Source organism: Fukomys damarensis, unplaced genomic scaffold, assembly GCF_012274545.1.
Source record: "Fukomys damarensis isolate Sample0158 unplaced genomic scaffold, DMR_v1.0_HiC HiC_scaffold_1, whole genome shotgun sequence".
Lineage (NCBI taxonomy): Eukaryota > Metazoa > Chordata > Mammalia > Rodentia > Bathyergidae > Fukomys > Fukomys damarensis.
In genome coordinates, this window is record NW_022900913.1 from 68200231 (window position 1) to 68227763 (window position 27533).

The 27533-nt window shown below is 38.9% G+C and overlaps 1 protein-coding gene across 3 annotated transcripts in view; it reads right to left on the reverse strand.

The window, feature by feature from the left end:
* The window catches only part of Wapl (WAPL cohesin release factor), an 83738-nt gene that overhangs the window by 21882 nt on the left and 34323 nt on the right, over positions 1 to 27533 (reverse strand). For all 3 annotated transcript variants that reach the window (XM_010622586.3, XM_010622584.3, XM_010622585.3), the window contains exons 3-8: positions 25790 to 26830; positions 23536 to 23654; positions 4677 to 4772; positions 2501 to 2653; positions 2093 to 2229; positions 783 to 894 (exon numbers count right to left, since the gene is read on the reverse strand). In XM_010622586.3, coding sequence (XP_010620888.1) covers positions 783 to 894; positions 2093 to 2229; positions 2501 to 2653; positions 4677 to 4772; positions 23536 to 23654; positions 25790 to 26830 — 1658 coding nt within the window. The remainder of the gene's footprint in view (positions 1 to 782; positions 895 to 2092; positions 2230 to 2500; positions 2654 to 4676; positions 4773 to 23535; positions 23655 to 25789; positions 26831 to 27533) is intronic.

A 27533-nucleotide genomic window follows, 5' to 3' on the forward strand; every position in this document is an offset into this window, starting at 1 on the left:
TGCTCTTAACTACTTACCACAGCCAAGTAACTACACCTGCCTGGTTCTCGTATCTCCTTTCTCATTATTCTCTACCTGCTACAACCCGGTAATAGTTAGGCTGGTTCAGGATTAAACACAAGAAGTTTTGTTTTCAAAAGACAGTACACTGGGTTAAATTTTTGTCACCCATTTATGTATACGGAACCTAATTTCCTTAAATAAAATATAGTAAGGCCACCTCAAAATACCAGCACTGATAAAAATTAGCAAGATAAGACTACTTTTCCTAACTTTTGATAATGGTAAAGTTTTTATTATATATGCATCATTATTAACAGTAAACATCAAAGGCAATATAGGTGAAGAATTTATTCCTATTTACAATGTGATTATCTTCCAGTTTCAATATTGGGCAAAAAGTTTAAGGAATTCAGAGCTCTCTTTCTTTAAATCATTAATACCAAACAAAATTTCTTCTGACTAGGAGATATCCTGGTTACAGAATTAACTATCCAGTAAGGTATGTTTGCTATGGTAAAAAAGGATGAATATTTAATAGCACAAATAGAAAAACTATGAGGAAAAAAAAAAGCCAAAAAATCTCATCACAAGAGAATAATCAAGTGACTTATTAAGCAAAACCTCTGGCATTAAATTCTCTATATATTCAACAAATAAAATGAATCCAAACTATAATGTGAATACATTCTTATAAATATTCAGTGAGGATATTTTTTGGTAGTCAAAACAAAACAAAATGTTTTCAATACCACTCCTCAATCTCAAAAATGTTAAAATACCTGGTGGTGCTGGGAATCATCCAAGGTTTTAAAGACCATTGCAACCATTCCATGTGCTCTCAGGTGCATTCGGAAGCTGGGCATGGCACATTTAGTAGCCAAGCTAATAACACTAGAAGAAAATAAGATTGTGTTCAGGAAAGTGAAAGTAACAAGTACATTAGCTTTTAGACTGCATAATACCAAAACAAGTGAAAGGCAAGGATGTGCAGAATCACAATATAAAAACCATGAGTAGGGCCAGGCATGGTAGTGCCCACCTGTAATCTCACGCTCTGGGAGACAAAGGGAAGAGGATCACCAAGTTCAAGCCCAGTCTATGCAAGTTAGTGAGACCCTGTTTCAAAATAAAAATTTAGAAAAGGCTGGGGATATTAACTCAGTGTGAAAACCCTGGATTCAATTCCCAGTACTGCCAAAACAAAAACCAAAAATACACACACCACAAAATTTTAAGAAGTAGGGTGTCATGCTTAGTGGCACTCTTATGTCATCCCAGTTACTACTCCAAACACTAAGGCAGCAGGATGGCAAGCTGAAGGTTAGCTGTGTAATTTAGCAAAACTGTCTCAAAATTATAGACCACTTGCCTAGCATGCATGAGGTCCTAGGTTCAATCCCTAGGACAGGAGTTGGAGGGGTGGAGGAACACATGATCCCTAGTAGACTGGGAGTATATAGCTCAATAGCAGAGTATTACCATGCAAGAACTCCCAAGTTCAATCCATTGTAAAAACTATGAACAAATCTAATTATAAAAAATATACTGATGGGTAGCATGTGATTGGTTACCCTACATTTAGACAAATACATAATTATCTTCAGTACATTCCTTATATTAGCACTAACATTAAAAGTCACATCTAACTTTCACAATGCTTTTGATGCATGAAACCTGTAATTATATTAGGCTGTATATACTTCAACTGACTATGTAATTGAACCAAACCAAAATATTCAATCCATTAGAATATGCAAAAGATGACCCATATTTCAACATGCTTAAATTAATCTAATTCATCATTTGACACATGAAATTGTGAGATGAAAAAACTTAAAGATTCTTTAGCATACTATTTCTTGTTAATTTAAAGCATCTGGAAATTGAAGCCCATACTATGCTTTAAGAAAAGGTTAGTTCACTCAGCTTTCCCTCTATTATGTGGAATCCAGTCTTTTACATTTTAATATCACAGCTATATACTACTACAAAATAAAAAAAAATGCTTTTTAGACAATTCTATACCCAACTGAAAAAATTTATTTATCTAGTATGTACATAATTATAAAACATAAATACAAGGCCTTACCTAAGGCAACGTGTGTTCAGAGGCTGAGTGCTCTTTAAGCCACTTAACAAGTACTCAATGTCATCAGTGAACTCTTGATTCTCACCAAATTCCACCACATCGTTGAAGTGCTTCACATGCTGAACAACAGTATATAACTGCCAAGAAAAGAATAAGGTCATCCCTTTGTAACTAGGAACTAGCATATATAAATGTCAACTCACTGCACTTTATATAAAAGTACTGTATATACAATGGTTCACCAGATGGAAACATAAGTAGCTATAAAACATTGGCAGTGGGAACACAAGATAAATCTGTGGTTCATAGCTGTGGCTATCAGTGTACTGGTATCTGTTCATATCACATAGCTTTATGTAACATACAAAAATCTATCCACGTGCAGTAAAACTGATTATGGCTGCTTACTTCTTTGTCTTCTTTTCTGCATTTCAGTGCAGTAACTATATCTTGGTAGGGCTGAGTAGGTATTGTCACAGTTTTTATCACTTTGAGTGGTGGTGCAGGAGCCTTAAAAACTCCATCATCTTTTTGATTTGGTTCCTTTGAAGACAGCCTCACCTATTAATAAAGGTATTAAATTAGTTGTTCTAAGTAAGTATTTTAAAATAGTAACATCTTGTCTAACTGGTAAATTTAGCTTGAACAAAGTAAATAAAGTTTAAAAAGGGAAAGGGGTACAACACAGGCCTCTGAAAGGTCCTAAGAGATACTTAAAATTCCGTGCACAACTAGCTATATATGTTTTACATGCAAAAGAACCACTCAGGAATTAATTCTGTCTTTTTAAACCTTATATTTCATATAACTTGTCTCCAGGACCAGTAACAGTAAAAGAATAAAGAACCACAACTGCATGCATAAATAGCATTGATGAACAGATAATGACGGAACAGTAAAAGAACAGACAAAGGAATCCGAGAAGCACAGAAAGTTCAGGTAGTGTAGAAATAGTTATAACAAGAGCCGGGCATGGTGGCACACGCCTGTAATACCAGCATTTGGGAGGCTGAGGCAGGAAGACTGCTGCTTGTTCAAGGCCAGCGTGGGCTACATAGCTGAGTTCAAGGCCAGCCTGAACTATAGCAAAACTCTGTCTCACAAAACAAAAACATGGCCGGCGATTTGGCTCAGTGGTTCCACTGCCTGCCTCGAAAGCTTAAGGGCCTGAGATCAATCTCCAGTATCAAAAACAAAAACAAAAGAAACTGTTATAAGAACCAAGATGGATTATGTAAAGGTGCAAATTTCCAATGATGAATGTCATTATATTGTATACCTTAGATGTACCAATAAAATTAATTTTAAAAGAAAGTTTATGGTGGTGCACACTTCTAATTCTAGCATTCTAAGGCAATCAGGAAGATCTTCAGTATGAGCCCAGTCTGGTGATCTAGGGAATTAAGAGACACTTTCTTAAAAAAATAAAAAATAAAAAGAGCTGGGGATATGGTTCAGTGTGAAGGCCCTGCACTCAATCCCCAGCACAGGGGACAGGGGGTGAGGGGTGGGGATGGGACTGAGTTCAGTATAGTCAATTTAAGAGGCAACTCTACACTGTGTTGTACAAACCTATTTCTGGGGCTGGGATGTGTTGCCCCGTAGTCGAGTATTTGCCTAGCATACAAAGGGTCCTAAGTACAAAGCCCAGTAGCACATAAAAGGGAGGGGAGAGAGAAACAGAGGAGCACACTAGCACCAGGTGTGGCGGCACACGCTTGCAATCCTAGCACCTGAGAGGCTGAGGCAGGAGGGGTGAGAGTTAGAGGCCAGCCTGGGCTACACAGAGTTCAGGGTCAGCCTGAGTTACTTAAGGAAGTCTAAAAAGAGGGAAAGATAATCTCTAATCCCTATTTTTTAGGTTGTGTTATAAAGAACTCATTTTTCTAATAGCTCAAGATGACTGAGTCTTTACTGTTAACCTAATAGTCCTAATGTAGAACACTACCAATCTTCTGAAGAGAACAATTTGATAAGAATTTTTGAAAAATGTGTTTTGAGCCAGGCGTGGTGGCACATGCCTGTAATCCCAGCACTAGAGAGGCTGAGGAAGGAGGATCACTGCGAGTTCAAGACCAGCCTGGGATACATAGTGAGTTCCAGGTCAGTCTTTATAAAAAAAAAAAAAAAAAAAAAAAAAAAAAAAAAAGTGTTTTGAATTGAAAAGTTATTACTGTGATGCAGGAAGAAGTTCTCCTCTGAAAAGCAAATTAAGCCATGAAAACCACTATGAGATCTGTGCAAAATTAATTTATAATATAGTCTTTAACGGTCAACACACACTTCAAATAAGAAATATTTGCTCTTTAAATATTACACTATAAATATAGTTTTTAATAATATTTTAATTATAGTACTTTTATAAGGTTTTCATTTACAACCTAGCAGGCACAAGAAATTCTAGTGTCCTGTCCACAATCCTCACTTTTCCAGTGAATTCAACAAAAGGTACCAAGCCTTAGTGAGGAAGGCCAAAATCTACTGTTAACTAGAAAAGTCAAAGACTCACAAATTATCCATGAGGGCTGCTTAAAGTAGTTTAACTAATTAAAAAGCACAAAATAAAGACAGCCAGCTCACTTACTGTGACATTCTGAGGTTTTACAACTGGTGGCCCAGGTAGTTCTTCTGAGTCTGGATGGTTCCAATGTCTGGCATTATAAACGGCTTTTGTAGGTGACTAGAGAAATAAAACATCACAAATAAGAACTTAAATGCATAGATGTACATCCTGGACAGCAGATCGGCACTGTCTGGGTCTATTCCCATATACTCCATGCCTCTGGCAGACACAGTCACTGAGGTATTTAACCACAAGATCAGAACTCAGTGTTGTGCACAACTATAACCAACCAAGGGAAGGAGGCACTTTAAAGTAAATCACCTTCCAGGTTTGTACTAACTTAGTTATGAAAGTATTTCATTTAACATGTTTTTTGGCAAAACTGCACTGTTCATACTATTCACTCATGCTCCACAGTTTCCCAATCAGAGGTTTTGCAATTTATAAAGGTAAATGTGGTACATATACCTTACAAGACACAGCAGGGGCTAAAGGAGTATCATGTAATAATATTCATAAATTCTATAGCAAGATGTAAATATATTCATACTAGATGGGATAAAGATGTAAATTGCCTCACATTAATTCAGTTTATCCTGCTGCCAAATCAATTTATTTAAACATTAAAAAAATCAGTTTTAGCACCCTGAGCTTCATAATTGAGAATAAGTAACTGTGAACCTATAAAATTAAATCCATAGGACAAAATCTGTACAGAAGTCCAGGAATGAAATTCTCACTTTCAAAGAAAACTGTATAAATAAAGATTGACAACACAGATAAGTTAATATTTTTATCTTCTCCATGCTCTACAAAAATGATGCTATGTTACATCCTTTAAATTTCAAGATACTCTCTGATCTGACAGTCTATGAAATACAATCTTCATATTGTCACTACTATTCACAAAACATGAGAGAAAGTGGGGGGGAAACAACAAAATGTGGCTCACAACCCACATTCCCAAGATCTGCATGCGGCTGCAGAGCAGGGCTTCATTAGTAATCTAAACAATACAGGGTCTCAAGTAACTGATCAGGCTTCCTGAGGAGTTGCACAGAGTGGGCTCCACACAGGTGGAGAATGCTTGCTGGCCCAGCATATGCAAGGCCCTGGGCCCAACTGCTAGCACTGATAATAGAGTTTTAACGCTCCGGCATTATACATCTTTTTAAAAAATACAGATTCCAAGTAATAAAACAATCTTTTGGTTAATAAAAAGGTTGCCTAGTTTTTTACATAACAAAATAGCAGGGCAGCTCAAGGTTATAAATTTAAACACTAGAAGTGACCAAAATAGGTGGCACATTAAGTATTAAATATGAATGATAATTGCTATATATGTGACATTATGCCAGGCACACCTAGCACCTTCCTAAGGGACTGGAATATTGGTCCCCTCACCTTCAAGGGCCTGGGGTCCACATGGGTAAGTGACAGGAAAACACTGGTTATTAAGAAGAAAAACATGCTGGGACACACTGTTCTGGCCATCTCAAAAGCCCTTGAAGCATACAGTTACAGAGTAACTGAAAAACGTATTAAAATTTTTCATTAAATGAATGTTTTAGTGTAGCATGGTGGCACATGTCAGCACTTAGGAGGCTGAGACAGGAGGATCTCCACAAGTTCAAGGCCAGCCTGGACTACACAATGAGCTCAAGGCCAGCCTGGACTACACAGCAAGACCTCAAACAGGACTACATTTATAAGTTTTAAAGAATAACAAGTACTAAGTGAGGACAAAAATAGTAAAACCAAAAAGAGAACTTTTCATTTATTCTGTCCAGCAAGCAATAAGAATGGACTGTTTTTTAAAGTTTTTGATGTTTTACCATTTTAATGCTAATGAGTAATCAAAAAGAAAGCAGATCCAATTACAACTCTTCCCTGACCTTTGAGTTCTCACAAGGTTATAGGGCCTACTGAAGGAGAGGGAAGTTGTTGAAGACACATCTATCAAAAAACTAAATAGTACCTGTGTGTGGCACACCAACTGCACACATGCACGGAAAGAGACTTGGGGAGAGGAAGAGAAAACGAGAAAGGAAAGGAGCACTGACTGAACTCTTTACCTCATTCTAAAATAACACAAGAATTCCACATGCTCCTAAATGAACTGTGTATGTGAAGCATGCAACATGGACCTACTTTCTCTAAGCTAAGTCATGACCTTGTATGATATTGCTAAAAACACCATGCAGCAATGGACTTTCCATGAAAAGCCAAAATCACCCAGTTTACAATCAAGCTAAGCTCTCACTGGTTCATTCTGACTGCACCACAGGCTTGTCTTAAATCTTGCTAACTTTATTCAGGTTTAAAAAAACAGATATACAGCATATTCCAGATTTCCTGACTTTTCTTTGTTAAAGAATCTATGGATTCTGTTTGTGTTCCAAGCTGAGAAGAATGCTAGGAAAGAAGCAGGAAGCTCCTACAAACATGTAACATTCTAAAGATCTGGAGCCATTTTAGCATATTCAGTATTAGTTTGCAGTACTAGGGATTGAATACAGACCTCACACTCAGCTACGTCCCTAGCCCTTTTGATTGATTCATTTGTTTATTTATTTAGTGGTACAGGGTATCAAACTCAGGACCTTGTGCTTGTGAGGCAGGCGCAGAGCCAATGAGCTAACTCCCCAGCCCTTTTTTTTGTTTGTTTGTTTGTTTTTTTTGAGACAAGGTCATGCTAAATTGCTCAGCTAGGCTCAAACTTTCACTTCTGCCTGAGCCCCCAGAATGCTGGGATTACAGGCATGCACAACCATGCCCTGCTAGTCCTAGCAATCCTAAATATCCTATATTCTTTCCTATTCAAGTCTTTAAGAGTATGACAAACAAAATGAATTTCAAACAAATAAAGTAACACTCCATTACAGCTGATGAAAAATAACCTAATGAAAGACCTATGGGAGGGGCACATTTATCCATGAGACATTCTCTAGCTTCTATGAATACAATAGGTAAAACTTGGTTTTTATAATCAGTGTCAAGACTGCGATTTGCAGGTTGGTTCACTGAATTACAATTATGAACCAGAAGAAAGAAGAGTTCCTTCCTGAAAAGCTAAAAAGAAATGACAAGATTATGCTATTTTCCATTGAGCTGGTTCTTAAAGGGAAAAAAACTGGCATAACTGTTTTTAAATCATATGAATTTTCTTTGACAACAGGACCAAATGTATGCGTTTTAAAGAATAACATGTACTAAGTGAGAACAAAAATAGTAAGCTGATCCAGAATTCAGCCAGCCTTATCCACACGAAGATTTCAGGAAATCAGAATGCAAATGCACTACCACCAGCTATCCACAGGCACGTGGTCCGGCTGATGAACTCCAAGAAAAACCATGCTGCCAAGCATAGCAAGTCAGTGTAATGCAGCAGGTGAGGAACAAAATCTGAATTGGTCTTTCCTTTGGAAAAATCTTGAAGGACTTTTATAAAAGATGGGTGGTAAAAGCAGAGCAAATTACAAAAGAGGAAACTTAAGATTATCTTTTAGCTCTTTAAAATTTCCTTTGAAGGATAATCATATCTCAAATTGCCCCAAACTACAAAAGAAAAAAATGTACTAAAATATTCAGAATATTAAATTACTGGCCAACTTCATGAGACCCTGTCTCAAAATAACACAAAGAACTGGGACTGTAGTTCAGTATGAGGCCCTAGGTTCAATCCCCCGTACCACAAAGACGGGTGGGATGTTACATACTTGAAATCTGCTAATGAGAGAGCTTAAGTTTGCTAACTACCGAAACACATACACATAAAAGAAACTGTGAGGTGATGGGTATGAGAAAAAGCCCGATGCTGGTAACTAGTACACACACATTTCTATCAAAACTTACGAATTTTGTATGAATGAAATTTTTATCTATTATACTTCTTCAGTAAAGCCAGGGGAGAAAAAGCAGGATTCGTGACTTTATACTGACAAGATAAATAAAAAGTGCAGCGTCACGCTTACAATAGAACTTCAAGGGACTGGTGAGTGGAGGAAGTACAAGTGTTGGAACATTACCACTTTACAACCAAAGTAGCATGCACTGGATGAGAAAAAGATCAACATGCACACACCAAATCTAAGCCCGAGTTCTAATGAAGAACAAAACATCAGAACAGTCTTAGTCTCTCACAGATGACTTTTGAGTTGCAAAGAAGAAAAAACTGATTACACAGTGAAGAAATGAGCAATGCCTGACACCCCCAATTGCAGTGCTCTGGAAAAGACATATCATCACCTTTGTTACACCAGTGCAAGGCACATTCTGCACACAGTCACAGCAAAGTATCAGAAGAGCTGAAGCAAGAGCCCTTCTGGAAGGGGCCAAAGATAGTGTCAATTAAGACAGATGAGAGGCTGTAGAAAAGCTGCAGGAAAAAGGATTATAATTTGGAGAAGAGAGAACGAATTTCATCTCATTCTCTTCTATTCTATTCTCTACTGTTAAAAACAGTTTTCTCATTTATTTTCAGCCTGGTTCTACCAAATTTATTTGTGTACCTTCTGAAATATATTTATATGGGATAGTATAAAAACAAACATGAATGAATATAACCATATTTCTAACTGGTAAGGAACTTCAGACAAGTTAATTTAAAAGTAAGGCTAGAGGGTCAGGGATTTAGCTCAGTGGTGGCACCGGCTACCTCACAAACACAAGGTCCCAAGTTCGATTCCCGTTACTCTCCATCCCCGAAAAAAGTAAAGCTAGAAGAGAAGCAAACAAACCAATGACAATGGCTTGTTTAGTTCTACAGGTAATCATCACAATCTTACGTCCTTGTAAAGAAACTGTATTTCTAGATCACACAGTGATTATCTTGTCAAGTCAAAGTTCCAGGACATAAAGCACAGTAATTATCTTGACAACACACACATGAATGTAGGGCTTCTACTTCTGGCTGAGATGGGAGTAGCAGAAACCACTTGAATCTAACAATAGCAGACAAAAACTTTGTCATGGTTTTCAGGCCCAGAACTGCAGGTGGCATTGCACAATGACCCCTAAGAGAGGAAAAGAACTAAGGCAGGTCTTGTACACTGCCAGGGAACAACACAAGGAAGAAGAACTCAAAGGTGAACAAGAGCAGTCTCTCAGATGAGGAAATGAAGCCGGGAGTCCAGGGAGATGGGTGGCCAGAGTTCCAGAGTCCATGAGGAACCTAGCAAAGGAGAGGGTTATGTGAAGAACTCCAGGGATCCCCCAAGTATGTGGCCCAGTGCTCATGTTCCAATGTGTAAGGAAGTGAGTGAGGCCAGGGAGAGGACTTTCCCAAACAGAGGAGAGGAAATTATTCCCAAAATGTTTTCTTAGGCTGGAAAAAGTTCATGTTCCCAGGAGTCACAGCAAAAACCTCATAATCCAAGGGAATCAGGCAAAACATTCAAAGAGGTGTGGGGAGAATTAGCCCAAGATGAGAGGCTGCCTTGCCACAATTTAAAAGCCTTGTAAAGATCAAATACTATACAACTTAACCACAATCTCAGAACAAGCCAAAACTTACAGGAAAGTCTAACATCTAACAAAAATTATAAATGTCTAGCATCCAATCAAGTTAGTAGGAGGTCCAGAGATTTGGCTCAGTGGTTCCACCGCCTGCCTCACAAGCACAAGGACCCGAGTTCGATCCCCAGTACCAAAAAAAAAGAAAAAGAAATATCTGCCCAATCAAGTTAGTAAGGTAGTAAGGCCAGGGATTTAGCTCAGTGGTTCCACCGCCTGCCTCGCAAGCATAAGGACCCAAGTTTGATCCGTGGTTAACAACAACAAAAGTAGTTAGTAGGCATGCAGCAAAAAAGTAGGAAAATATGATCCACAACAAAAATAAAAACCAATCTATAGGAGCATACCCAGAAATAATAGGTGATAGAATTAGTAAACAAGACAATAAAGAATTTTGTTACTGTTTTCCACATATTCAAGAAGGTACAGTATTGTTAACCAGACATGAAAAATATAAAACGGGCCCAAACTAACTTTAGAGGTGAAAACTATACTGGACTGATTAGACAATGCAGAAGAACCAACAGGTATAGTAATAGACACCACCTAAAGTAGGGCATGGTGGTACATGCATGTAATTCTCGCTACATGGGAGGCTAAGGCAGGAACATTGCCAAATGTCAGGTCAGCCTGAGCAAATGAGCAAGACACTGCCTTAAAAAAATAAAAATAAAAAGGCCAGGGAATTAGCTCAGTGGTAGAGAGCTTGCCTAGCATACATGAGGGTTTGGGTTCAATCCTCAGCAATGCAAAACCAAACAAACAAAAAAAAACTACCCAAAATGAAACCAGAGGGAAAAAAGATAGGTAGGGTATCAGCATGTACTGAGACAAGTTTATGTGGTCCAACAAATCTGAGTGAATTTGCTATGGCTTTAATATTCTGCCTTTTTTTTTTTTTTTTTTTTTTTTTTTTTGTTTTTTTTTTTTTTTTTTTTTTTTTTTTTTTTTTTTTTTTTTTTTTGAGACGGGGTCTCACTATGTAGTTGAGACTGACCTGGAACTCACTATGTAGCCCAGGCTGGACTCGAACTCACAGGATCCTCCTGCCTCAGCCTCCCAAGTGCTGGGATTACAGGCATGCGCCACCATGCCCGGCCTCTGCCTTGATATTTATCTGACTAGAATGATGATAAAGCCAGCTATAAAGTTAACAGGAATCAATACTGCTCCCAGCACTATGTAGTTGAGACTGACCTGGAACTCACTATGTAGCCCAGGCTGGACTCGAACTCACAGGATCCTCCTGCCTCAGCCTCCCAAGTGCTGGGATTACAGGCATGCGCCACCATGCCCGGCCTCTGCCTTGATATTTATCTGACTAGAATGATGATAAAGCCAGCTATAAAGTTAACAGGAATCAATACTGCTCCCAGGGACATTACACAACTATAATATGTCATACTATTTAAAAGCCTTGTGTCCCTGCCTTTTTGTGGTAATAGTGATCAAACTCAGGGCACTGCTGCACGCTGGGCAGCGCTCTGTCACTGAGCTATGCCCCTAGGCCAACTGCTGCTCTCTTAGTAGCTCTAGAGGTTCAATCAAATCTGGCTATCAGAAACTCTGGAACTGCATTCATATTCCTTCAATTTCAGTCTGCTGCTCAGATGGCCTCATGAAATCTTTATACCCAGCAATTGCACATAAAAATGGTGGGCCCAGTGGGAATACTGTCCAGGGACCTAGGAGCAAGCTGCTCTCATAGGAATTGATGACCCTCATTCTGTATGGTGTCAAAGGACTCTCTGCCCTCCCTCAGCCAACCCTCTCAAAAAGATAGGGGCATCCATATCTAAGACAGTCTGAAGACCTGAGATATAAGATCTCCTAGGAGCTCCCCAGCAGGGATCCTTATGTCTACCCCATGGTGAAGGTCCTCACATCGTGCTACTGACGAAGTTGGACACCCAGGATATCCTCTACCTGGCCACGCTGAAGGCCCATCCTATGCAGTGTGAAACTATGTGCTCAACACATCCTGCTCTTTGACACATATGATGCCCAGCTCTAGAAAAACCTCATAGCTTCCAACAAACCTACCCAAAGCCAATCTCCAGCCAAAAGCACTGAGAAGGGCTGTCAAGCCTCTCCTTGTGTCTTTTTACTTTCTCCTTAAATGATTTGTCATTTCCTTGATTTCTGTATAGGAAATCTACCTTCTGCTGCAGTGGTATTTTTTTGTTTATGTTTTATAAACTTAAGTCTCTGGCTGAGCCCTTATGCTGTAATAAATACATTTGGTTGCTTTTTTGTAAAAAGAAAAAACAAAATGTGCTGTTTGAAATCATATCAAAGAATACAACATCCTACACTAGTTTGGAGGATGAAGACAGGCTTAATTTAAAACTACCCAGCCAGGGGTTTGGCTCAGTGGTTCTGTTGGTCTGCCTCGCAAGCACAAGGCCCAAGTTCAATCCCCAGTACCAAAAATAAAAATAAAACTACCCAGGCCTGGAGCTTCAAATTATAGATTTCTATACAGAATAATTACACAATTACACTAATTTAATAGTTTCTAAAACACAACATGTATGGTCCACTCTGCAGCCCAGGCCTGATCCTGATTCTTTATGCACAGCTCTGCTCAGCTCTGCACCAGTCACTGTTAATACACATTCATCTAAACTCCAAGTTCCTCCAAACTCCTGCTTTTGGAGGGATGTCCCATGGTTCCTCTGGTATACAATATCTTTTCGGAATCCAAGATAGGGAAACTATTTGAAGAAATGCCATCTGAAATTATTCCAAATTTGGTAAGTTACTAGTTTTTCAAATATCAAAAAAGATTTATGACTAAACAAGGATTCTGGTGAAAGATACTTCAAGCTCCTAAGAAATAAACATTTATGAACCCCTTTCTCTATCAAACATTGAGAACTTAAAGATGACAAAACTATGGTCACCATCCTCGCAGACTCCCAGTATCGTATTATTATTATACAGTGCAGTATTCCTTATCCAAAAGGCTTGAGATCAGAAGTGTTTTCAGGGGCCAAGGATTTAGCTCAGTGGTTCTGGCACTGCAAGGCAGTCGCCAGAACCACTGAGCTAAATCCCCAGCCCTGCAGTCAGTCTATCTTTAATTCAGGCTTCACATCAACTAACATCTTGGGTTTCTGGTCCTCAGAAATACAGTGGATCTCACAATACCATCTTTTGGGAGGGGGGTACTGGGGATCGAACTCAAGTCCTTACACTTGCAAGGCAGTTGCCAGAACCACTGAGCTAAATCCCCAGCCCTCACAATACCATCTTGATGGCCAAATCCCAAGAAGGCAGGCTAATTCCTAACAGAACAATCATAGCACTAGGAAAGTTCATTTAACAGAAAAACAAGCTGTTTCAGGAGAGTGGGCTCTAACTGCTAAAGGAAGACACTGCGTGGAAGGAACATTTGCACTTGGTACGATGTGGGAGTCTTTGTCCTTTAAGTCTCTTCAGTGTTAAGATTCTGTTAAGATGACAACCGATATAAATTCATTTTATGAAACAAAAATGAGTTCTTATAACTATAGATATACTCAATTTTTAAATTGCAGTTTTCTGCAGTTGACTATACAACTGACTATATAAGGATGATTTATACTGATAAATAAATTTTAATCCTAATGCCCAGAAGCTTACTATTCAGAGTCATATTGAATGACAGAAGGAAGGAAAAACTGAAGTCCACAATGTTCCCTTGAGTGCAACAAAAGATACAGCCAGATGGGCTCATCATTAAACTACAAGGAAATGATAAATGTAAAAGCATAAATATTTGAAAATGGGAAGTGAGACTGACCTTTCGTTAGCTTCCGCAATGACCCAGCAGCTGTCTGAACCACCAAACAAGACAGCTGGCCAACATCCCAGGTAAAACACAACCTCCAAGCACTACAGGTTGGGCTGATCACACAAACAATGCCTCAGGAACAGGCAAAACAAGGCCAAGCCCAAGGAAAGGCAGACAAACCACGAGTAGGGCTGGCAGAAGAAATGCCCTAAACCAAGACCTGTCATGTAAAGGTACAAAATCCCAATAATGAATGTAACTGTACTGTATACCTAAAATGTACCAATACACTCAATGGGGGGGGGGAGAAGAAGAAATGGCCTAAGTACAGCCCTACATACATGATAGCTGCAAATAATGGAGATGTGGGGAATCGGTAGCCAGAAACAGGATACTTCATGGACAAAGGACTACAGCTGCCAAATGATCACCAAAACCATACCCAGAAACCAGAAACTTCAACCCAAGTAAGTTCCAACCTAACCCCTCTATATTCTCTTCCTTCCTACTAATAAGGGCAACTTCTCAGTCATCATCTCAACTGCTCTTAGTTTTCTCCACTCTAATATAAATAACCATCCTCTACATTTCTGGTGAGGTAGGAAAATTCTAACAGACATGTGTAAGAAGCTACTGCTCTAACACAGGAAGGTGAGAGAAGAAAAGTGTATTTGTAAATCATCAAGGTGAGATGATCAATGTAGTCAAGAAACTGGTTATGGCTATGTGTGGTGGTACACACCTATAATCCCAGTATTCTGGGAGGCTGGAGGAGAGGATCACAAAATTCAAGCCCAGCCTTGACATCTTAGCAACTTAGCCAGACTATGTCAAAATAAAAAATGGCAGAGTGACACAGCTCAGTATGAAGTTCCTGGGTTCAACCCCCAGTTCTGCACAGAAGGACAGAGAGAAAAGGGGAGTGGGAGGGGGCAGGGCAGGGAGGAAGGAGTGAGAAGGGAGAAGAAAGAGGAGTGGGAAAGAAAATTAGTTATCTATACAAAAACTGGGCAAACAAGTAAACATGCTAACGATAATGAGAACCAAATTTCTTACTGGTGGCAAAGAGAAGTAAAATATGAAAAAGGACAAGGCTAGAATGAAGTGTGATGTTGGAACAGAACTGGATGTATTGATGTGAATTCACGGCCCTAAATGTAACAGAACAACTGGGATATAGGTATATGGTGAGTATATATGTGTATTTTTACATTTTCCAAGCTCTGTCTATTCAAAGAGGACTTAGAAGCAGTGGCACCTCTCATGAAATAATCATACTTAGTAAGGAGTTCTTCATTGCTAAAGGTAAAGATTATTCTCCTCGAAACAAGAACTCTGGAAGAAGTAAATTCCAGAGCTGGGAAAGTACAGGCTGCACCTGAACATCTTAGAGTGTCAGTGAGGAAATGCAGAATACTGGATTATGTCAAAAGCCAGACTGAAAGGACAGCCTGACCAAATCTAAAAAGATCTGTTTCAAAATAACTGTTGGAGCTGGGGATTTCGCTCAGTGGTGATGCACCTGCCTTGCAAGTGTAAGGTCCTGAGTTTAATCCCAAATACGGGGGGTGGGGGTGGGGTGGGGTGGTGGTGTAAACTTGATCTGGAAAATAACTATCACTTTAAACAAACAAGTTAGGGCTGGGAGTGGTGGCATACACCTGTAATCCCAGCACCCAGGAGGCTGAGGCAGGAGGATCTCCGAATTCAAGGCCATCCTGGGCTACATGATGAGTTCAAGCCCAGCCTGAACTACATAGTAAGACCCTGTCTAAAAAAAAAAAAAACACACACACACAGGAATTTCCACATAGGAGCCATCAAAATTGATTGAGATGCACTGGTAAGCCAGGTGATGAAGCCTGATGAGGACAGTGGAGGAACCTGCTCCAGATCTCACTTTACTCAGCAGCCTAGTTAACATCAACAGTATAGGCATAGAGTGACACTGTGCTTGCTCTACCTGATTCAAGGCAGTGCGACCAGCATATCTGGCCGGTGTTCCCACCAAAAACATGTCACCCAAATCTAATCACGAGATAGTACCAGAACACAAGTTGAGAGTGTACAAAATTGCTGATCTTATTAAATCTTCAAAGATGTCAACACCATGAAAAGGGGAGGAAGCATAGATATTGCAGTGAACAGGAGTCGTCTTGTGGTTCTAGACTGGATCATGGGCTCTTTGTAGGAGCTGTTTGTGTTTGTTATAAAGGACTTTACCAGAACAAGACCTGCAGTTTAGACTACATTATTTCAGGAGTATTAACCCCCTGGTTCTCATGGGTACTCTGTGGCAATAGAAGAGAATGTTCTTATTTTTTAAAAGTGCAAACTAAGCAATTTACTCTTAATTCATACACATGTAACATTGGGAGGGGGTACATTTCATTCCCCAGGGGACATTTGGCAATGTCTGATGACATTCTGGTTATAACAGAGGAAAAGGGGGTGTGCCTGGCATCTAGGGACCAGAGGCCAGTGATGCTACTGAGTATATCTTATCCAGTGTTCAAGATGATTCTCCAAACCCAAGAATTATTCAGTAAAAATTGCCAATTGTGCTCAGGCTGAGAAGTCCTGATAGGAAGGGGAAAACTCTGGCCAATACAAACCACAAGACTATCTCTCTACACTTGGAAATGAGGTTCCTGGTGCATTCAATCTGATTAGAGATCCAATTCCAGAAACTCAGATGCTCCCACAGTCCCATCAATCACATGAGGGCATTTTGTGACAGGGACAGGGCTGACTGCTGAGAATGTCCCTGTACTCATCCAGCCCACCTATTCCGTGGGGATTTGGGGAACATCGACATAAAAATTCCTTGGCATATTGAGCTTTGTGTGAAACCTAATTTTTCATATGTAATAAAATAAACCTGAGACATTTACTTAAGCCTCTTCAGGGAATAAAACATTAGGACTGCTTTGTTAAGACAGGGCTTTTCAGATTCTACATCTATTTGATCCCACTGCTTAGTTTTAAAAGAATAATTTTCTCAATTTTCCTTTGACACTATCACATTTCGTCTACCGACAGTAAACAGGTCTGCTGTCGACCTGATTTACTTTAGGCCAGAGAGATCCCTTCAAAATCAGGTTAGACAGATAAACACTGCTGCCTTCTATGTTGTGTTAGTAGCGAAGACTTTTTAGTCCAATATCAGGTTTAAAACTAAGTAAAAAACTGAGCAGAGGGTGAGTATGGTAGGGGATGCCTGTAATCCCAGCACTCTGGAAGGCTGAGGAAAGAGGATCACAAATTCAAGCCCAGCCTCGGCAACTTAATGATTTAGCAAGGCCCTATCTCAAAATTTAAAAATAAACGTGGGGAAACAGCTCAGTTAGAAGGTCCTTGATTCAATCCCCAGGTACAGCAAAAACACAGGAATGGGATGTAATTTAGTGGCAAAGTGCTTGTCCAGCATGTGTGAGGCCCTGGGCTTCTTCCTAGGCACCACAACAAATGAAAACAAAGACCAAAAACAACTTAACACAAATAGGTATAAATGACCTCAACTAACTACTGAATTAATATAAGTATACAAAATAAAAATTATTTCAAGAAATCCTGAGCTGGCATGGCAGTGCACATCTTTAATTCCAGCACTCAGGATGCTAAGGCAAGAAGACCACTGCAAGGGATACATAGGAAGACTCTGACTCAAAAATAATAATAACAACAATAATCCTGAATACATTACTATACACAGCCACCCTGAGTAAAATATAATCTAAAAAAAAGTAAAGAAATCTTAACTTTACACAGTATATTTATTGCTCATAGTAATATTGGTATTATAATTTAGTTGCTTATATATGCTGCAGGATAGAACAAGTAAGCTAAATAAAAATTATTATGCCATGTTAAATTTAAAATGAAACCATCAGCAGGAACTTATGGCTTATTTTTCCACATTATTTCCTGTCTCTGTCTATGAAAGAGTCTAGAGGTGATGAATATCCTCAGCACTAGTCTCAGTTTCTAGGTACTGCTGTCCACAAAAAACCAAGGGTCCTGGGAGAAGCGGGCAGTTTATGGTAGAAATAGGTCAAATATACACACAATATCACCCCTGAAGTATCTGTGCCCAAAAAAGGTTGAAACTAAATCTAATCAAGCTTCTAGACTTAACTTCCAGGGTCCTATGGCGCTACTTTATTTTTGTGGTGCTGAGGATGGAACCCAGGGTCTTGCACAGAGGAGGCAAATAAATGTCCTACCACTGAGCTATATCCTGAGCCCCAACGGTACCACTTCAGAATACATGGAAAAACAAGTTTACTGATACCATGAACAAACACTCAGGTAAATTCCGAGTGTGAAAGTTCTGTAAGACTAATATTCTGGACTTCTAAAAAACAATCAGTGTCACAGGGATGTTTTTGTTTTTGATGTGGTACTGGGGATTGAGCCCAGGGCCATCACAATGAACTACATCCCCACCCATTTTTTTATTAAGACAAGAGTTTCACTGAATTGCTCTGGGTGGGTTTGAACTTTTGATCCTCCTACTTTAGCCTCCCACAGTGCTGGGATTACAAATATGCATCACCTTGCCTGGAAGGATTTTTTTTTTTTTTTTTAAATGAGGGCACTGTTTGAGACTAAAAAAGACCAGAAAAACCAATGATTATGGTCTGGAATAAAACAAAATAAAAGGCATTTTGAAGACAGCTAGGAAAACTGAATATGAACTAGCATCAGATCATCAAAAGAATTGCAATTAATTTTCTTTTAAATATTGTAACTACACAAACAGAGTTAGGTATGAGATTGTCTTTTTTAAACTGGGTATGGTGGTGCATGCCTGTAATCCCAGCACTTGGGAGGCTGAGACAGGAGGATCGCTTCGAGTTCGAGACCAGCCTGGGCTACATAGTGAGTTCCAGGTGAGTCTCAACTACAATGAGACCCTGTCTCAAAAAACCGAAAAAACAAACAAAAAAAAAAGATCGTCTCTTTTTTCCCCTTAAGAAATGCAAGCTGTCTAGTACTTTCAAATGAGACAGCACAAGTATCTAAAGATACATATAATAAGTATCTATTAGAAGAGGGAGAGGGAAGGGATAACAAGTGGGCAATTATGGCAAAATGTTAAATGGAAATCAATTTAGGCAGAAAAATGTGTGTATCCAATACAATGCTCTTTCATATTCTCTATATAATTGAACTTTTCTGTAAAAAAAAGTTGAGAGGAAAGAGAATAAAGCAAAATACTATAAACTAACAGTTCTCAAAGAATAGTCCCCTATATGCCCATGAAACTCTTTCAGGGTGTCTATAAGTCAAAAGCATTTTCCTAAATGTCACTGGAAGGACTGACTGACTGACTGTGCTTATTCAGACTCGGGCATCTGGCAGACATTTTCTTGAAAGGAATAACATAAGACTACAGTTTAAAGTATTTGGTGCCCAAGAGAAAACCTGAATGTTCCAGCACAAGGTAAAATTTTGGAGAACAAGTATCTACGCCAGTCAAAGTGACTGCTTCCCCAGTACTTAAAACAAAACTTTGCAGATGATTCTAGCAATGCTATTAATGTGAATTTTTGATACTGTATAATAAAATGTGTTACCATTTGAAAAGATTCGCATAACTCAAGGAAATCAATATTTTCCAAATGACCAACATATATATATATATATATGATACAAACCAGCAAAGACCCATTCACAGGTTTTAACAGCATGAAAGGCTCATTAATGTGGTTGTAGATTTCAAGTTGCAATTAATCTTTTTTTTGGAACCAGGGATAGAACTAGGGTCCTTGAGCTTGCAAGGCAGGCAGTGGAACCACTGAGCTAAATCTCTGGCCTAGATTCAAGTAATCTTGAAGAAACTCCCACTTGTTGAGTTTTGCCAAACATCAAAGAATTTCCAGAGCCACAAGACAAGGCTATCTAAAATACAGTTGTTAGGTTGGATTTCTTCTTTCTTTTTCATTTGAACCAATACAGCAAATAAGACATATTGGATGTAGAGGGCCAGGATTTAGCTCAATGGTTCTGCCGTCTGCCTTGCAAGCACAAGGTCACGAGTTCAATCCCCAGTACCAAAAAAGACATACTCAATGTAGAAAAGACATTTGAATGTAGAAAAGGATATGGAAATATTGCTGCTTTTTAAGTCAGCCCTTAAAGAAATATGCAAAAATAAAGGTACAAGAATGCTACATTTTCTGGCCAGGGATATGGCTCAGCAGCACAGCGTCTATCTGGCAAAGGTGATGTACTGAGTTCAAAAACCAAAACAAACAAACAAAAAAAGAATGCTATATTTTCTAATTTTTGGTTTGAAAACAATTATCCCCAAAATTTATATAAATATGGAATGGGCTTATTATTCTAAATAAATTATAAACAGATTTGCTCTGAAAAGGCCCCCAATGGACTTTTAATTAGGTAAAAGAAGGCCAAACTAGGTGTAATGGTGCATACCTATAAATCCCAACATTAGCGAGGCTGAGAAAGGAGGATCACTATAGTTCAAGGCCAGCCAGAGCTACAGAGCAAGAATCTTATCTCAAAAGACCAACGCCCCACCACCAAAAACAAAACAAGACAAAACAAAACAAAACAAACCCATAAAAATTAGACACTCATATTCAAGTTGTCTAAAAGCAATTCAACCTACAAGAACAAAAGGTATTGACAACTTTATTTTTGGTACCGAGGATCGAACTCAGGTCATTGGGCTTGCAAGGCAGGCAGTAGCACCAATGAGCTAAATCCCTGGCTTTTTTTTGAGACAGTCTCACTTTGTAGTGCAGGTTTCCCTGAACTCACTACAAAGCCCACACTGGCCTTGAATTTGCAGTGATCCTCCTGCCTCCCAAATGCTGGGAATTACAGGGGTGTGCCACCATACCTGGTTGGTTACTGACAATTTTTAACTCCAACTTTCAACAACAAAATCATTTAGTAAGCTTTTTTTGTTTTTTGGTTTTTTTTTTTGAGACAGGGTCTCACTACGTAGTTGAGAGTGACCTAGAACTTATTACTAGTCCAGGCTAGTCTCACCTAGAACTCATTACTAGTCCAGGCTAGTCTCCAGGCTAGTCTCGAACTCACAATGATCCTCCTGCCTCAGCCTCTAGTGCTGGGATGATAGGTGTGCACCACCACACTCGGCTAGTAAACTTTTTAAGTAAAGATATTTAGTTGTTTCAAAAAAAGGTGAAGTAGGAGACCAGCCTAGGCTACATGGTGAGTTCCAGGTCAGTCTCAACTACATAGTGAGACCCCATCTGGAAAAAAAAACAAAAACAAAAACTGAAGTAGGGCCGGGATTTAGCTCAGTGGTTCCACCACCTGCCTTGTAAACTCAAGGACCTGAGTTCAATCCCCCATACCAAAAAAAAAGTGAAGTCAAGCGATACCTATACTGGACCATAAAGAAATGACTTACATAATGCATAAAAACGAACCTGTACCCTAACATTATACCATACATGAAAATTAGTTCAAAATACACTAAAAATTTAAATGTAAAACCATAAACCATAAAACTTTTAGACAAAAAGAAAAAAAGCTACATGACAATGAAATGGATAATGATTTCTTGGGTCTGACACCAAAAGCACAGGCAACAAAAGAACAAACTGGACTTCATCAAAAAACTTTTTTTAATTTACATTAAAAAAATCGAGAAAGTGAAGCAACACCTACAAAAATAGGAGAAAATATTTGCAAAGAAACTCCTACAACTCAACAACAAAAACAACCCAATTCAAAATTAGGCAAAGGACCTAAATTGACAGTTCCCAAAAGACAAATGCAACAGAGGTGTGGTCCCACACGCCCAGAATCCCAGCATTTGGGAGGCTGAGGTCGGAGGACTGCCATGAGTTCAAAACCAGCCTGAAGTATACATAGTAAGACCCTGCCTCAAAAAGGTCACATGTACAGTTTCATTTTGTTTTTTGTGGTACCAGGGATGGAACTCAGGACCTTGCGCTTGCGAGGCAAGTGGCGGCACCGCTGAACTAAATCCCCAGCCCTTGTCTCAAAAAGAAAAAAATAAACCAAAAACCACACACACACACACACACACACACACACCACATGAAAATATGTCCAACATCTGTAGTCATTAGGAAAATGAGTAGCAACCATAGTGAGACACTATTTCACACTCATGAAGGTAGCTATTTTTAACTAATAAGTGCAGACAGATACGGAGAAATTGGACACATGAGCACACACACCATTTCTGGTGGAAATGTGAAGTGGTAGAGCCACTGTGCAAATCATTCTACTTCCAGGTACATATAAAGATAGACAGAATGGTGTGAAAACATCAGGGATTCAGTAGGAACTGCACCTAGAATTAGTTGAACTCTTTTTCTGGGCTAGCAATGTGTGGTATAATGCTGTCTTGTGAGGCTGGGTAGCAGCAGGAAACCAGAGCTCCCAGCCAGCCATGTGACCACTGGGTAAACAGCCAATACTGCATAGGAGCCTTGCAGCTGGGTTCGATGTTCAGTAGGCTTAGGATATTAAGTGCATATTCAATTTAACTATACTTTCACCTTACAATGGGTTTATCAGGATGTAACTCCTTTGTTGAGCATCTGTAACTGGATAGCAACTTTCATAGAAGTGTTATTCACAACAATAGGTGAAAACAAAGTGCTCAACAACAAAAAAAAATAGATCAACATAATGTAGGAAGCATGTGTGTGTACCAGTGTGTGAGAGAGACACACACAAAGAATGAAATTGTTATGGCTTGTGTCTACATGTCCCTCAAATGTGGACATAGGCGGGTTTTTCAGAGGTGGCTGCATTAGAGCATGTGATGCTAGGATTCAATTCCTGGCAAAATGCTAGGATCAAGAGTGCTAGGATTAAGGGTGTGAGAGCTACTCGCCCTAGCCTGGAAACGAAGATAAAAAGCTGTGGTCCCTGATGCTCTAATACCTCTGCCCACCAGGAATTGTTTCTCCTCTGGGATGACTCTCTGCCACACCACCCTGTCTTGGAGCCAGCTGATTATGGACTGAAACCACTACAAACTGTGAGCTAAATAAACCTTTCCTCCTTTAACTTTGGGAGTCAGGAATTTTGCCTCAGTAATGAAAAAAATGACTAAGACAGGAACATTATTCACTCATAAAAAGAAATGAAATTTTGAAATATGCTGTAACATGCATGGACTTTAGAAACATGCTTCACAAAATAAGCCAGATCCAGAAGAACAAATGTGACTCCATTTACATGAGTTATTTAGGAAGCAAAACGCTGTTAACTACGAGTGGGGGGAGGTGCAAACCCCTTTTTGCTTAATGGGTATAGAATTTTTGCTGGGAAAAATGAGAAAGTTTTAGGTATTGATAACAGTTGTGATCACATAACACTGAGAGTATTTAATACCACTGAATTGTACATTTGAGAATGGGTAAGTAATAAGTATTATTATGTGTATCTTTTACATCCCAATTTAAAGACTGGTTAAAAGGCATTTGAAAAATGGCTTATGTTCTCTGAAAGACATTTGTTATGATGGCTGACACTCTCAGAAAGTAAGAGTTGGCTTCTCAATTATGAGAGAATAAAAATCACAGATAGTGTTTTACTTACCCGTTTAGGGCCACTAAAAATCTTTCTGGTATTTTCCCTTGATTTATCTCCTTGTTTACTTATGGGCTTCTTCACATTTTCAGGCACACCAGGCAAGTCCTCTGCAAAATCCAAGTTTTCTGAAACGGTAATCAAAACTAGCTAGCTTTCCAGTATTTCAAATCATTTACCAGACAACCTATGAAGATTCCCCGCCCTGGCTTATACAGGATGGAAGGAAGAAAGGAATAAAACACCACTACCACTCTTTTCACTCTCTGCTTCACAAACCTAGCTATGCGTGTGCTTCAGCCCTACTTTATGTTAATGGCAAAATCAAGTATCTTCCTAAATAAATAAACTGTGACCTTCATAAGTGATGTAACTGTAGACACCTATGGATACTAATACAGGTATGATACAGTGTACACAGAACATATCAGGTGGTGTCTGCCTTTAACATTTTTATACAATTTAAGCCCATTAAATCTTGTTAGCTTTCAAAGAATGCCTGCTTACATATACAAAGGCTACCCCTAAAAACCCAAACCATAGTTGGCTAAAAATATAAAGAAATCTAGTACAACATAGTTCAATGATTTGTAGGTCTCCACACAAAACTACTAAATGATTAGAGTACTTCCCAAATGGTTATTTCTTTCTAAACTAAACAAAAACAGACTTTTCTCTATTCAACTCTTTAAAATGTTTACTGTTTTACATATTATAAGGACTCAAATTTCCAATTGCGATATTGTACCCAAAATGATCTCAAATGTTCACGTTACTTGGTGTCAATGTCAAATTTCTGTAGGTCTAATTTTATTTTTTCCACAGTGCTAGGAGTCCAACCCTGGAACTCCCAATGATCTTCACCCTCAGCCCTAATTTCACATTTTATTGTTTTGGAGTACCAGGGATTGAACTCTGGTCCTTGTGCTTGTGAGGACGCCAGCGAAACCACTGAGCTAAATCCCTGGCCCTAATTTCACATTTTAAAGTGTAAAACATTCTACTACCCCACGGTGTAAATCTCAGTGACAGATTTTAACTGCAGATGAGGCTAACCTGTGAGTGATTCAGGCTAGTGCTAAATTAGAGCAAACTAACTGCAACTGCGGCAGGTCAGGAGCTCAGGCACTGTACAGATTATACAACAGAGCATAAGCATATGTCCAGAAAGGCCGCTGCAAGCTAAAGTTCTGCACAGGTATCCAAGACAACAGGGTAAATTCTGCCAACACTCCCTATTGGCTTTGTTTGGGCATTCGTTTATTAAAATTTTCAGCAAGAAGTGGGCCTATAGGGGCTGCTCCTCAGTAATCCCATCTTTAGAGTAAGAATGAATCCTATCTAGGGCTGGGAGTATAGCTCAGTTTGGCACAGCATGTGCTACACATGCACAAGGCCCTGAGGTCAATCCCCAAAACCAACTAAAAAAAAAAAAGAAAAAACAGCTAATCTAGCTAGCACAACTATTGTCAGGCCAAAATACAACAGTAGATAGTGTCAAGTACAACAGACTCCAGGAGAGAATATACATTCAGGAATACTAAAACTCTTAATTCACCATGACAACACCTTTCCTACAACCACAACAAGACAAAATATTTAACAATTAAACCAATTTAGAAAAACCATTTTTAGCTAAGAGCCCCTGAATCCCAATGTTTACTCCTTTTTCACCCAACTGTCAACCCACTACACAAAGCCCTTGTCAGTGAATGACTTAATTACAGCAAAGCTAACCTATTTCTTTTGTCTCTCACAGTAGAGACTGAACTAAAGGCCTCATCACAACCTGTGACCTTTGGAGACAAATTAAATCTTCACTGTTGAGAAAGAATGCTTACCTACATTTTTCAATTTTATTAAACCAGCTTAAGAAAGTCTGAGGATGTTTTAAATGTTCATTAGTTTTGAGCCAACTACAAAAGTTTTTAATTAATTTTACTCTCATTAGAACCATCTGTTATCAGTACAGTTGAAAATGTCCAAAACTTACCCTTATGCCTCCACTACATATGGTTTTTCAAAGCTGAAACACTAAGATGTTTGGTACTGTCACCCAGTACACACAGGTTCCTCACAACTCAAGACCTGATCATTAATATTTTAAATGCTGTGCTTTTGGGTAAGGTAATTTATAGTTCTAAACACATATTTCTACTGAAAATAAATATAAAAAGTAAAATTGAGATATCTATTAAGTAGATGCTGATTTAGGCCAGAAAACCATATTTTCTTATTATGTATACACATCTGAAAATCTTACCTGCATTACTAGCACTAGACTGACTGTCCTGGGAATTATCATTGCTTTCTGGAGGAGGCTGCAAGGAGGGTGATGGAGCTGTTTTAGTTCTTTTTTTGTTGGCCTTTCTTTCTACTTGACAGTCATCATCATCATCATCTTCACTTTCACTGAGATCATCAAAACCAAAATACTTAATTTTGTAATTAGAACTTCCAGAGCCTCCTTCATCGCCTCCTGCCTCATCATGATCTTCAAAACCAAAAAATTCAAGTTTAACATCCTTTTTGGATTTAACATTACTAGGCCGGAATCTAGTAGTGGTCTTAGAAGTTGCGATATCGGCCTTTTTTCTGAGGCGGCCAGCTTCTCCCAGGTCTGCAGGAGTGGATGCAGTGAACTCGTCCATGCTTCGCTCCATGGTGTCCTGGATAGTGACATTACAGACCGACAAGCAAGATGGATGTAACACAGTATAATCTCTAGTCCGGCCAACCGTCCCTCTAAGACTGGTCCCACAGCCGACACTGCCCTTCTTTGCCTGATTCAAGCCATCTTTACTCGACTCATTGTTTGCTTTGGCTAAGGCCTGATTGGTGCCGTCCATTAGCTTATCAAAACTGGATGCTCCTTGGGAGGCTTTTGCCTTGTTGGCCCTACAATACGTCCTACAGTTGCTTGGCCTAAGAACACTTTGAACCATGTCTTCCTCAATTGCTTCATCTAGATTTTCCAAACGAGTTTTTAAATCCTCATCCTTCATCTCCAAAAGAGGATCATTATCCAAACCTAAAATATCTTCCGACCTGATATCTTCAAAATCATTATCCCATTCATACAAACCAGTTCTCACAGATCCCTTGACTGGAGATATTTCAGATGGGGACTCTGACTGTTTCCCAAACTGTGAGTTCCAAGTATCATTTGTTTCCTTGATTTCATCGGCTTTGTATCCAGAAGCCACTGTGGTTTCTGCACTGGGTTTCTTAGTACTGTCGTCAGCATTTTTGTGAAAATGATGACTATTTTTCTCATGTTCTTCACTAAAATTCTCCACTTTATCTATAAAAATAAGTCAAATGATAAAGACATGAGTGGCATCAACGTACAAGTCAACAAGTAAAGATACATGGCAGATAATGCATAATCAGTTAATCTTGAAATAAATGCAATGATTTTAAATTGTGGAGAAATTAATATTTATATACCAAACATCTCCCTTCCCACCTCTTCGGCATACACAGCTTTGATGTCAAGGCATCAAAACTTCTTACAATTGTTACCCTAAACTCCTCACAGAGTTTTCAGAATTGCTAAGCAACTCAATCAATCCAGAAGGACATGTACATGACTCAGCCAAACCTCCTTACGGGCATTATGGACATTTCAAACAAAGATGCTTAAATAAAAAATAATTTAACAGAACTTAAAAGCCAGATGAACACAAGCAATGGAAATCTTTCAGCAGTATCTATATGTATGTAGGGTAGAAGTTCCCATAGGTTTGCAAGCTGGGTTTCTTGTAACTATTTCCATTCTTTCTTCTAATCCTAAAAGCCCCATAACCTCAAGGAACTTACAGTGGCTATCTACCCACATCAGCCAGTGTAAATCTTAAACTTGAGAAATTCATTTTTGTTGCCTTATATTATTTTCAGAAACTTTTTTACCTTTCCAAATATGATGGAAATACAATTCAAAATGGAATTAGGATTAATTCCTCAGCATTAGAAAAACAGTGGCCAAAAAAAAAAAAAAAAAAAAA